This window comes from Phalacrocorax carbo, chromosome 5 (genome assembly GCF_963921805.1).
Source record: "Phalacrocorax carbo chromosome 5, bPhaCar2.1, whole genome shotgun sequence".
Classification (NCBI taxonomy): domain Eukaryota; kingdom Metazoa; phylum Chordata; class Aves; order Suliformes; family Phalacrocoracidae; genus Phalacrocorax; species Phalacrocorax carbo.
The window spans coordinates 32,296,379-32,310,644 of NC_087517.1; the positions used below are offsets into that span (position 1 = coordinate 32,296,379).

The 14,266-nt window shown below is 42.3% G+C and overlaps 1 protein-coding gene across 1 annotated transcript in view; it reads right to left on the bottom strand.

Annotated features, from left to right (window-relative positions):
* The window catches only part of PLCL1 (phospholipase C like 1 (inactive)), a 214,511-nt gene that overhangs the window by 23,241 nt on the left and 177,004 nt on the right, over positions 1 to 14,266 (bottom strand). The window contains exons 4-5 of the mRNA XM_064451939.1: positions 6,006 to 6,081; positions 2,018 to 2,127 (exon numbers count right to left, since the gene is read on the bottom strand). Coding sequence (XP_064308009.1) covers positions 2,018 to 2,127; positions 6,006 to 6,081 — 186 coding nt within the window. The remainder of the gene's footprint in view (positions 1 to 2,017; positions 2,128 to 6,005; positions 6,082 to 14,266) is intronic.

The window sequence follows — 14,266 nt, forward strand, 5'->3', positions numbered from 1 at the left end:
GAAATATATTTGTAATGACCACCCTGACACTAGACACATGGCGGACACTGATTGCTTGAGTGGGGCAGGGTTGTTGGTCTCTCCTCACGAAATCCTCCTGGGGAGCTCTCACCAGTGCAGAGGGGAGACTCAGTGCCAAACATGAGATGCAGCCGTAACCAGCAAATAGGTGTGTTATGGCCAGGGTCACTGAAATACAGTATTCTTTAAGGAAAAAAAAAAATTTTAAAAATAAGAACAATAACTGACAGTCTTACATCGGCCACCCAAGGTTTGACATCCACATTCCCAGTTGCCTAATGTCATTGCTGAGCTGGACATCAGTCAGAATGAAAAGGTGTTTCATGTACATTGATACCTGTGGGTAGTTGCCACAAACTGTTAATATTTTACTAGGTGAAAAAGGTAAAAAAGAAGTTGTGGGTTAGAAATGAAACTTGTCAACAACTGAAAAGCATTTCAACCGTCTAGTCAAGGTCAAGGAATAATTGACATTATGTGCTAGGCAGCAATTATTTTTAATGGGAAATGTTTTATCTGACACCCTGCTTGTACCTACACTAATCATGGGTCACCCTCAGAGATGTGGGCTTCTCATTTGACAAACATCTAAAAACGGAAAAGTTTAGTGTAACCCTGGCCGTGTTTTGAGTGACTTGGAGCACGTGGCATTTATTTTATCTAACACAGCTAAAGGTATTCAGATTAGTGTTCAGAACTGCCTAGTGGTTTGTTTTGGGTTGTTTGGATTTTGGGATTTTTTGTACTCTTTACTTACTTGCCTCAATTATGCTGCTTCCATCACATTTGAATTGGTTGCCTTTTTGCTTCATTGGAGGTCCTATTAACTGAGCCTACACTGACTCCATTACTCACTTTCACCCTCTCTCATGGCGAATCAAGGTATGCAAGGAACTACAGGTGTCCCCCCAGGTCTTCTCTAACCTTCCTCTACTACCAATGGCCTCTCCCACCTGTTTTTGCCACTCAGCCTCTTTGTTCTCAACTCCTTTTCCCCTCTCCTGCTCAGAACATGTTAGCATTCTTTCCATCTCCATGATGCTGAAGCATGCATCTCCTACCACTTTTGCTACTGCTGTTGCATATTATGTTTAGGTGTATATTTGATAGGGAACTTTGTAAAAATTCCCTGCCATTAACTGGCTCACCCTGGGATGCCAGCGAAGGGAAAGGCACTGGGGGTCACAGGCAGATGCTGTCATACAGGGCAATCTGCTTAATGGGAGATGGAGGAAGGGAGCGGCAGGAAGAGAGAGAGGAGAAATCAAAGCGTGATCTATCAGAGCAAGGTGGGAAATGAGCCCGTGAAAGAAGGCATGAGCTGAATGCTAACAATCTCAATGCTTGGCTCAGGTCCTCTCCCTGCCGTCTGCTATGGCTGCACCAGATCTTTTCCTCTTTCTATCTCTGGATATCCCTGGGTAACTTTACCCAGGCTCAGACATGCAGCTATTGTGGCAATTTGTGGCCGGTTGGTGCCAAACCAGTAGCTAAAGCCTGGTGAGTAATGTGCTCACTGAGCAGTGTGTCACTGTGCAGCCAGGATGGAGGGATTTTCATCCCTCCCTTTTTTAGCTGTTTGGATAATGCTCCAGTTTTGAAACAGAACCCTGGCATTTCTGCAGGATCTAAAATATTCTTTGAGTTTTTTTCCCAACACTACCCCAGCCCTGTCCCTTCCCCAAAGAGATGTTCTAGTCCTCATTTTACAAAACAAGTATCTGAGACACGGTGATGCCAGACAGCTCACATTTGGGTATGTGGGGCAGAACTGACAACCAAAATCAGGTCCCTGAGCATACAAACCACAAGTTGTCTTTCCCCTTTGTAATCAGATATATTTGATAAATCTCAATAATTGGGGGTAATTTATACATCCCATTAAAACAAAATGTTGCTTCAGTATTAGTAAGACAGTACAAATAGATAAGCTAAAAGAGCAAAGGTTTATTTATAGAGTTAATAGGAGACACAAGGTGGTGTTTTCTGTGCTTACCTTCAGCACTGTGATATTCCATGCAAAACTCTCAATGGCTTTGCTTAATTTTCTTCCTTTCAAACCTTCCTTTGTCCCAAGGTTATGAAGCTCTTCGTGGAATTCCATTCCTAAAAATACAGATTACTAGATCACCCAGTGCATGATTGATTTCCCCTATAAAATGTTCAGTGAGCATTTTCAGTCTCACAGCTGTTACTTCCTACAACCTCTTTCTGTGTTTCTCCCCATTCCCTGCTATGACCCCATCCTGGAGAGCACCTTCCAAAATAAAAGGGTCATGTGCAATCTTGTGGTTGTGCTTCCACTTTGTATCTAACTCCCCTTTCCAGTGCTGGGGTCGCACACAGGCATGTGCCTGGTCCCTGCACAAACACTCCTCCAGCGCTTCTGCTTGCAGTCTGCATTGTTGGCAATATTGCAACAAAAGGCAATCGCTTGTCACTCTTCTTGGAATAGATGATTTTGTACCTTGGAAGGCAGTCTGACAGACGTGGAAGATACCTGTTCAGCACAGCAAAAACAAACTCAAATGCACAGCTCCTCATTAATCTTAATCACAGTCATAGAGAAAAGCCCTTGTACTTCACAGTGATAAATTATGTCAGAAACGCATACCACTAATCACAGGATTGCTATTCCTGCAGCCTGGAGAATTGAGACTTCCAACCACAGCCCTGGGAATTGTTACTATTTCATTGCTAGTTTCTGTGGCAAATGTCTGCAAATCTCTTGCTGGATACAAGAATTCAGGAAACCTGGGAGCAGATTCAAAACCTTAACAAGTCCAATTAGCCCACCAATTCCACAAGATTTGCACAGTGTATGAAAACACTTCTGAGTCTGGTGTTGATTAAGAGACAAAATGGAGAGAGCTCTGCTTGTGTTCCCTTAATTTGTACCTTACAAAGGCCAAATTAGCACTAAAACACTCCGAAATATCTGAAGCCCATCCTGGCTGAACAAACCAAGTTCCATCTCCAGTTGTTTCATAGCTCTCCCTCCCCTAACTTTTAAAGACAAATGTCACCTGCAAATACGAGCTTCTTTGAAATTACATCAAAGAAATGCCCATCAACAGATCACCTGCATGGAGTAGATGCAGAGGGCTGTTTAGTGAGTTGCTGAAGGATTCAGTCCTTCAGCAGCCCAAGGAAGGCTGGCACTTGGCACAGCTTGTCCAAAGAATTCCTGGAAGACTAACAATAGATTTCTCTTGCCTTGCACTGACTCCAGGAGCTTGATAACACTGAGACAGTTCAACCCCACACAATGCAAGATCTCTGTACTGCTTATTTTCCAAAACTTTGCCCACTCACAGGTTTTGCCTGTCAAGGGTTAACAGAGCTCCTGCAGCACTTCCTTTGGAAAACAGTCTAAATAACTGCACACCAAGCAAGATTCTTCTGCAGGTGTGCTTTGTGCCAACTGACTTACAAATCATTTTGCTTCAATAAGTGAAAGAAAACCTTCAAATGACTCGCTTTGCCCTGCAAAAAAATATGAAGGTTAACCATGCTCAGCTCCACATGGACAGCCCTGCATTTATGCAGCATCCCCTTAGTTATTTTTCCCTCTGGACCTCACTTCCCCACCTGTAACTGGGAGACAGTGTTGCCCCGGAGAGAGGGAGCCACAAACATTTGTTAGGCTGCGGGTAGGAGGACCAATAAAAACATTTACCATTTCAGTCCTCCAAGCTGCTGCTGACCACTGTGCATTGGGGTGAGACTGCACATGAAAAAAACAACAAAACAAAACAAAAACCAAAATAAAAACAACCCGACACCAGACCAGCCACCTGAGAAGCCATCTGGGGGTGTGGGCAGGACTCTGTGGCACAAGCAGCCTGGACCAAAACAGGCTGTGATGTGAAGCTGAGGTCCGGTGGGAACACATGGTCAAAGGGAGCAGGATTGGGGTGAGGCAAAGGACAACCTCACAGGTTATTGTACCTCTGACGCTTCTTAATTTTGAGTGCTTCTTCTTGCCACATTGAAAATGTTATTTAACAATTTGCCTGGGCAACATTTGCAACAAATTAATTGTCAATTGAGCGTGGTGAGGGACCCTCTCTCTTCTACTCCTTTCCTCTGTCTAAATCCTGAGGCTTCAGAAGAGCACTTCATATCTTTCCAGCCTTCTTCTCAATCAGAAATGATATTTTAAGGTTAACAAAGCAAAACAAATGAAAATAAAAGTAGATAGAGCAGCAAAGGGAACAAACTTGAGAAATTCCATCTTTTTGCTGGGGGAAGGGTGGAGAGGGGAACTGCATGAAACTCTGGACATCAACATAGTGGTGTGGTCCTGCATCATGTTCTCTGTATACATCTCCAGCCCTCTGCTCACAAAGACACCAGTGGCCAGGCAAGTCCCATGGGTTCTCCTCTCTGTGCACAGAGCAGGGTGGGCAGAAAGCTGGCTGATGCTGCTGAGGGTCTGCATAATTTAGTGCAAAGTATTGCTCTTAAATTATACCATCTAGAAAGACCTCCCGGTGCTGCATTTTCCTGTCACTGTCCCATTCCTAAACGCTCTGCACCTGATTGATGAATGCTTTGGGCTGAGGACTCTTATGCTGATTATGCAGATACCTCTCCCCTCTTTGCTATGACAGTGCCAGCATGGCTCTGGAGCTCTGAATTTCAGAGCGATCTATTTTCCACCCTGCTCTTGCACCATATAAAAATCAGTTAAATACTATGCTTGAAACAGTTACCAAAATTCCTCTAATTAAAAAGATTAATTAAAGGTTTTACTACAAAACATCAGTTTCATTCATTTTTTTACATTTAATAGAAGCAAAGGCTTCTGCCTGTGTCACCTGCCAAATCCAAAAACGCCTATCAGAAACAATAGTATTTATGATTGTTGTGGTCCCAGAAGACTATGCCCAAGAACACTAAATGCAGTAGCAAGTGTTTGCATTACAGACCTTCAAGGCTTGCTACAGATTAGGAAAGGTGCAGCTATACAACTAAATGAAGCGAAAACAGATTTAATTTCTGCAGTGTAAATGCCTAATAGAAATACACTACATGTATTTATTCAGCATGGTTTCTGATACATGGAAGCTGATGGATTTAGTTGCAGAGGATTACCACTGCCAAATGTGGACTCTTACTCTCTCTAGCAGGGCTTATCTTTGTGTATCAGTGGAAACTACAGGAGACGTCCCAGTTCTGAGTCCAGCCTGCTATCCTGAACAAGTGATGAAGAGGGGTTTGCATGAATAAGCTGAACTGTGAATCACAGACACTTTCATGGTTTCTACCGTCCTGAAAAAGGAGTGTGAACCTGCAGCAGAGCAGACAGCACGCGGGTGGCCACTTCTGAAACCACCTCTTCCCTTTCTACTGGTACACATGAGACAGAGCCCTAGTGCAGATAAAGACATCCAGTACAATATGCAAGCGACATACGATCTACTTTAAGCCTACTTACAGTGGTTTGTGCCCATATACCTGATGTACGTAATGCATAGCCACACAGATTCTCTGTCATACAATGGAACTATATTGGCACAAGTTTCCAAGGTCTAAAACAAACCCAAACAGGAAAGAGTAAGTAAAGGTAGGCAGCAGAGCTTTGTCCTGTGAATTTCAAAACCTCTTGCCTCCTCTGTGTTTAAGGGAAAGATTGTGGTAGACAATAGAGCTCAGTAAAGCCAGCATGCCTTCTCACTCCCTCTTCTTAATTGAATTCCTTTCTAGTTAATTTGACTCATTTAAATGCTGTTACACATTTCAGAGCTGTAGAGCAGATGGAGAAATAGCTGTTAAGGTGAAAGCTGAGGATTATTCCCTGATCCCATGCCTGCATTGCCACTGGAGGATGAGCCTTCAGGAGCATGAAGTCTGCCATGGGAAGACCGGGGTGCTCACTTAAATACCAGGTGAAAGATGCTGCATTAGTCACAAACTATAAGTAAATTATGGCACATTGTTTCCCATCTCCCATCCAGAGCTGCACAATAAAGGATTACCTGCTTTCTGGCACTGAACAATCTTGTCGTGAGTGATGTCTGCCATCTCAATGAGAACCCTGCTTTCTTGAATCATCTGTCAGAAAATAAATAGGGAAAAAAAAGTAGCATTACTAGGGTTTCCTGCAACATCTAGCCCAGAGAAAAGTACAAAGGTTCAAACTTCAAAAGAGCTCCACTGTACAAGCAACGCTATAAAGATTGGGTCATTCCTTCATATCAGGGCTCCCAGATCTGTATCAAGCTAAGTGACAGTTGCTCAGAAGATGTTTTGTTCCAGAAGTTAAAGAACAGCTGTTTGACATCAGGGACACACCACTGCAAATAATGTAAAAGAAACACAAAGGACTTCAGAAGAAAGCAAGGGCAGCAGACAAACAAAATTAATTCTACATGAAACTAAGCCCTTTCTAATTAGTACTTTTCTTGAAACAAAAGGAGAAATAAGTATAGTCCTTAATCTAAGTGGTTATCAAAAACATTACCAAGTCATGAATAGCGCTGATTTCAAGAGGTACTTAAGCCTGCACTGAACTCCATGCACTACAGCGGTTCATACAGCTACACTATTTCTTGAGTTTCTCTTTGGAGAAATTCAGATCCAAATTCTATCCCAGCCTCAACATTTCCATTGAAGTTTAAAAGGAAAAAAAAAAACCAAACCCCAAAAACAAAAATAAGAGAGGCAGGCAGTTTCAACAAGCCTGCTCACAAGTTGCAAGAGACATCCATATTTATGCATCTTCCTAGAGTAGCCCATTAACAGCAAACGGATGAAGTGTCCATTACGTGACAAGTTTCCTGAGCCTCCCTCTTGCAAAGGCTATTCTCCTTTGATGGTAACAAACCTTCCAAAATTCTTCAGAAGCCCAGGCAAACAAGCAAATTGTTCCACTGCTATATTCTGCAAATTGCAAAAGGTGGCACATACATCTGTTACAGAAGGCAAGAACACGCTGTATAACAAACTATGACTGACAATAATCTCACTCTCCTGGGATGTACACCACAAACCCCAATCAAATCCAAGCAGCATGAGAGCCGTGCCAATTAGAAATGAAGCAAACTGAATACTGCCTAATGTTACATCCTGAAATTACAGAAGCCGCCACCTGAAAGCTTTGCCAAAATGCTACAACTGCTAAAAGCCTTCCTACTTTCTAACACACTAAATATGAAAACACAACCAGTAGGTTTCGATGATTTTAGTGGAAGACAGTATAACAGTATTAAATTAACACTTGCATATTAGCATGTCTTATTGTTTTAATTAGATACAAGGGACGAGAGACGCTTCTACTTGTCACACCCAAACTTCCAAATTCTGGAGAAATTTAGATCCAAATATTGCTCCTCATGCCATCTTCATTTCTAATTAAAGCTATTAAGACAGGCTGCATTTAATGAAAATACTTATGCATTTGCTTTGATATAAACAAGAACGAGAAAAAAAAATCCATTACCAGCTTCACAGGCAGAGAAAAAAAAGCCTGATACATCTATGGAGTGCAAGATTGTTTTTTAACAGAACGTGGCCAGTGGATAAGTCTGAGATTGAAATTACTTTTGATAGTATCCTTTGCCTTTCATTCTTATTACTTGCTTGTTTGTGCATCATGTTGATTTTTTCCTCTTTGATATTTTTGCTTGTCATCTAGAAGGAAATGAAAATTTCTATGCACCCTCTGGCATTTCTGTACCACAGCACATAGTCATTTTGTGCTGAAGGAGCCGTTTGGCCACCGACTACCAATGGTGAATTGGTCTGAGCAGTAAAGAGAGTGAGAATCTCCAAAAAAAACTGCAAGTCACTACAGAAGCAGCCAGAGGCCAAACGTGCACCTCTTGCACATGCAGACACAGGGCCCATGAGCCAGTGCCCACACTGGCCAGTCCAGCCAGGCACCACCAGCATCTTCATGGCTGCTGCACCCCGTGCACCCATCACCCTGTGCTTGGCCCCCATGGGTCTGCGCCTGTGCTTCCTACCCAGCAGCAAGGTTTTGCCCAGTGAAGTCAATCCATCTAAGCTGGGACAGTATATCCAAAGCATCTGTCTCTCCTGTGCTCAGATCTCTAAAGTATAACTTGACTTGTGAGAGGGTTTTTTAATATATATTTATACACACACACATATATATATGCACATACATATATCTATTTAAAAAAATATATATGGCCACAGGAAATTATCCTACCACACACAAAAAAAGCAAGCTTGAGAATCATGCAATTTGGTATTTTAAGTTTTACCATATCTTTCTCCAAGTACTGGACCCACTCCCAGGAGTTTCTGGCATGCCTATTTTAGGATTCTCAGACGTGAAGGTATTACATCCATTTTTTAAGAGAAAAGTGGCAATAGGATGTCAATTTTCCCTTACTGCAGAGTAGGTTGAACAGCCCTCTGCTCCTTTGATGCTGACATCAAAGTCTCACTGCTCTCAGCTTAGCAAGAACAAACAATTAAAAACAGATCACATAGCAGAATTTAACCTGTTCCTGTCTTCCTGCTCAGCAGCAATCCTGGCAAAAATAAGCAGGTTTTGTCCCATGACAAATCCTGAGAGTGGCTTCACAGTTCCTCAGCTCAGTGACTGGGGTTAGGGGATGCCCTTAGTGCACTACCTGGCATCCTCCCTCACAGGTTCCTTCAGGAAAAAAATGCACTAGGTAGAAATAATACACCCTGGGCCAACTATGATACATGATTTTGGCCAGCCTATGGTGTCTTCACCACCTGTGATAACACAGTGTGCAGGACCCAGTATCTCTACGTGACAGGCCAGACTCTGCTCCCAGCAAGAACTGCACATGCAGTTTCAGTGGGCATGAGACCCTGCTTCCTAACGCTGTGGTAAAAGACTGTAACAATGGGCTAGTGCAAGGACAAAGCCTGGGTGTTCACTTTGAAGAACCAGAGACTGATTCATACAGATAAGAGTACAACAGCCAAGTAACTGCTATCCAGAATAAAATTATAGCATAGGGGTCAGGGGTGGGGGGTGTTGGCTTTTGGTTTGGTTTGGGGTTTTTTCCCCCCCTAAAACATCATCACAATAGATACTTTTGAAAGGATTCTGTGCAAATCCTGGCAACAGAACTGGTACAACCCTCAAAAAATAGCCAAATGAATCTGAAAACCCACTTTCTCATTGTGGGTTTTTGTTTGGTTGTTTTTTGTTTTTTTTTTTAAATTTTCCCCTATCATACATTTTCACTTACACATAAGGTAGTGCCTTGGGGGATATTTACTAAGCAAACGTTGTAAAGGTCATCTAAAAAGCTAAGTTAGTAGTAACTGTTTACTAGAATGAATGCTAATAATTTGCCAGTATTCAATCTAATGCAGGTAAAAGCCTCAGCTAAAAACTGGTGCCCTGCACACTGGACACGGGGAAGCAGGCAGCAGTTTTGGCAGGGGTTCCGGCCACAGTGTAGGATGCTGGCCAGGGATGGAACATGTTGGCCACAGACACCTCCGCTTGGTCCCATCTGTCAGCTCCTGGGAGACTTCGCTACTATGGCTCTGCTCATCAACAGCTCCCACTCACAGTCCTGTGTCACGGCATCTAGATATCCTTTTTCTTTTTTGGCACTGTTTCTGAAATGAGCCCACAGTCTCCCAGTCTGAATGGTCCCCTGCTTTTCCAGCTGGCATCACATCCAAAACCGTGCTTGGGGGTGTCACCTATTTCTCACAGTGCCAAGACAAGAACGAGAAGACCTAAACACAACATGTAGGGCTGTGAGATTTTCTGCTGGGAAGGCAACCCCATAAATCACACAATAGCCTGAGATTTTCAAAGCCAGTTTTGCCAGTAACATTTCAAAATCCACCAACCTGTCTCAAATGTGAAGAGTGAGCTTTCTGATGTTTACAGCACAAATTTCCAGGCACCTTTACTCTGCTCAGACCCACATTGAGCAGTGCTCCTGGTCAGCTGTGTAAGTCCCAGCCATCTGCTTGGAGCCCATCAGGCTGCTGTTTAATGTCAGCTCCCACACAGCAACACGCTTTGGTGAGTGCCTCTCAAAAAGTGAGAGGCATCCTGCTCCCTAAGGAAACTCATGCTCCACCAGAGTGTTAACTCCTGAATGCTTAGCTTCAAAGGATTAACCTCTATGCAACATATACTAAAAAGCAACCTTTAGGGGATGGATGCTGGTATCTGGGTCCACTTGGGAGTCAGTCAGGAAACTTTTAGCAGCTGCTGAAGTTGGCAGGATTGCTCAGGACAACTTGTATTTCTCATGTCAGAAAGAAGATGATAAACTTTACCGAGTGATATGTTTAACAGCTACGGGGGGGGTGGGGGTGGGGGAATAGACAAAAATAGGAGCAAAGCTACACAAAACCTGATTCTGGTATAGCTACTTAAAAAGGTACCTTACTGACCAACAGTGCGTACCTATTAGAGTAAGCAGAAAGGAAAAAGGCTGAATGGGAGAAACTACCACACACCTTGGCATCATTTGAGATCCTGCTAGTTTCAGTACTGGGCTCTGCATCCCAGGGGCAGAGAACCGTGGGGTCCCTTGTACGCTCACCCAGCAGCTGCAGTGGTGCAGAGCTCTGTGGGAACAAAGGACAGCCCGATCCTCCCATCCCGCACCCCTGCCGCGTTTCCGTGGGAGCAAGGACACAAAGATTTTTTTGCAAGTCCTGGAGGTGCAAACTCTCCTGGAGAGGCTGCAATGCCAGAAATGCTCTCACAACAAGATGTGAATAAGGCTGTTCAAATTGACAGAATATGTACACAACACGAGTCCTAGAAGTACATGTCACATTTCATAAACTAATGGGATGGAGGGATACAAAGCCTCATCTGCACAGGTTAGGGCTTTTCCTGCAGAATAGCTCATTTAATTTAAATATTCTTACAAAATGCTGAAAGCAAGGAGCCTAAACTCGCTTTGTCTCAATCCACCTGAAGCAATCTCACCTGTCTCAATCCACCTGTCTCTTGCACGGGAAGCAAGAGATGGCACAAACCAGGGATAAACTCTCTTGTCCAGTATATGAGACCCAGAAAGTAGAACAGACTACAGGCTGAAAATTTAACTGACCTGTCTCTCTTAAGTGTCTAAATATAGCATGCAATATCAAATTTAAAATCCCATTGCTTTGCAGAAAGAACAATGCTTTTTTTGGTCACTTCTGTTAGGTGTTAATTACAAAGATAAATAAAGTTTAAGTGACATTTAAAATATCTTAATTCTGAGGGCATAATATTTTTACACACAAGAAATTAACAGGCTTAATTCTTCTCTGTACTAAAGGAAGTTTAATCATAGGATCAGTACAAAATGAACAAAAAAAAAGTTATTTACTTTTACTTTAATGAACTCCTGTGCTAGAGACCAATTTCTTCTACAAACTATTCTAGAAACTGAAAAAGGGAGAGGAAATTAATGCAGCAGAGTCTCACTAAAATACCCCCAAAAAACCCAGGAAAAACTCCTGGTGGCAAATTAAAGCGCTGCTCCTGCTGGGAAGATAAATGATACAAAAAGGACAGTTCAAAGAGTCCTCTCATAAATATTACAAAGTTTAGAACAGAAGCTGACTGAATATCAAACTAAAAAGATGCTTTCTCTCAGGTGTCTCCTCATGACTGTCATCCCAATCTCCTATGCCTCTCACTGAAAACCAAGAGTTTTGCCTGAGTAAGGAGTACCATATCATGCCTCTACTGCTCAAAAACAAAACACCCCCCACGCCAGACCCCAAACAAACAAAAAACCCACCAAAAAAACCCACAACCCATCACCAAAAAAAAAAAAAAAAAAAGGCTACAAAAATACAACCAATTTGGAAAAACAGCTGAAGAATAAACTGAGCTCATGAAAATTTGGAGGATTCCCTCTTTAGCATTGAGCATTTCTTGCAGACATTTGGGACAAGAAACAGCCAGGCAATTAATCATGTTCCAGCAAGCCTTGTAAAAAGGGAGGATGTGCATATGGTGCCTGGACTTGGGAAGGAACGCTGGCCACCAGTCTGCCTTGTCTCTGTCCCAGTACGCTCCAAGCCAGGTTTCTATATCTGAGCCTTTTCCTGCAACAGCCCATTAAGTGGAACAGTTCTCAGGGATGGTTACAGCAGATGAAAACATCTGAAATAACTTATTGAAACAAACTGCAGAAGAAACTGAATAAAATTTGCCTTAAATTCCAATTTCATGTTTTTGCTTACAAATATTTCTGGGGAAATATGGTGTCAGAGTATTTCAGGATGTGATCCAGTGCATTGAGAACAATCCTCTACAAAAAAGGAGCAGTGGAGCAACAGGGAAAGGGATCAGCTTTCAATATGCTTTTGCTAAAACAGAGTAACTGAAGTTCCCAAGTGGAACTTCATTCTCTAAGAAAAGTTATGATCTGACCATTTTCAGGTCCTATTTTAGAAGGGACTAAGGGGCATGGCTATCAGAGAAAACACAAGAGTTGTGGGTAAATAACAGAGAGAATATTAAGAAGTAGAGAAAGAAAAAGGATAATGGCTTTCCCAGTCTATGTCTAATTTTGGATGGAAAACTCTTTAAAACAGATAGAATTTCAAGACAATGTCCATGTACTGGACTGTGTTCGATATCAGTGCATTATGACACTTCCTTGGCCATGGATGCTCTGCTCCGCAATATCCCTTGTCTTCAGCTGCACAGAGAATTGTGAAAAACATTCCTTTGTGTATGACTCTGGCCCAGCTGAAATATGAATTTCAGTGCAAAAGCTCACAAAAATCTATTTAGTCATTTTGCATTGACATAAACTGGGAAAATTGACTTTTTCTTTGGGAATAAAGAGCTGTCACACCTGCATCAAGACAAAGAAACCCAAAAAGACTGACTCTGAAAGAACAGCAAAGAACAGTTCCTCTCCACAAACACCTCAGCAGAATTCTTCTAGCATGCACAGACCAATACCTGTGTCAACAAAAACACTGCTGTTAAATACATCTACTTATTCCCCAGCAGTGTCACAGATATTATTCCTCAAAAATTACCAGCCCATCTCTGTGTTGGCAAAGACATTCTTAACTAACTTGCTGTCTCTCAACGGTGCCTACAGATATGCTGTCCTTCCTCACCTGCCTGCTCCAAAATAGCAAGATCAGTTCCAGCAGAGGCTTGAACACAGAGAAAAATGCTCATGTCAACATGAGTTTATATAACATTTTTCTCTGTCCAACCTCTTTCACACTTTTTGTTGTTTATCCTTCGAAAACATGTAAAGGAAGATCCTCAAGTATCTTTACTTTTCCAGAAAAACTTCTGTATGCACACAAGCCAGAAGACTGGGTAAAACCAAGAACATCTATAATCACTTGTTTATTGCTTTTGATTTGCAAATGATTCAATCATTTGATATTGGAGGAAAAATACTGCTGAACCAATAACTGAAAACCAAAGTGCACAAGTGTCCCTGAGTTCATGCATGCCTGCATCAGCACATGAGTACACCATGCAGATGGAGAAACCACAACCTGTTTCCGAACAATTCTCAACCAAAAACCCCCTAACTTCACAGGGTAACTGTTTGCAGTGAATAATTCAACCATCTGTCAGGTCCAGCTGGGCCCTATCCCTTCTCTTCACACTGAGTATCTCCTTTTTTTAGGTGTGATCAGTGAACACTGGCATCAATTTGACAGGCTCTAAGGCACACCGCACGTGCTGCCCTCCTGAGACAGCACCTTCCCATGCCCAGCCACTGAAAACAGGGAGCAAACATGCAGAGACGGTGAGGGAGAGCCCTCTTTCATGGGAAAGGAAAGGTCTGAAGAACAGCTCTGTAAGTGACAAGCTATGCTATCCTAGGATGTATGTGTGGGAATCAATGACACCATTACCAGAATCCGCTCATTATACTCTGTGTACGGTAACAACTAAAGCTGTAAGTTGAAATAAACCATTCTAAGCTGTATTTCTGGTAGCTGCCATACTTATCAAAAATCTTTTCTGTGTATTGTCAACAGTCCACCTTATTCTCAGCAAAGCCCATTCCCTCTTCTCCTCTGCAGATGAAGCCTCTTCCTCTACAACACATGGCAACAGTCAAGTTCCACTAAGCCACTGCAATGCAACCATAAAAAGAAACAAACAAAAAAAAGCTTTGAAAAAAATCATTCCAGTTCCTTAAACAAAGCACATTAAATTTTATTCTAATTTCTAATTCTAATAATTATTAAATTTTATTCTAATAAGGCCTCCCTCAAAAGAAAATATTTAATGTGGAAGACAATGGTAACGTTAATT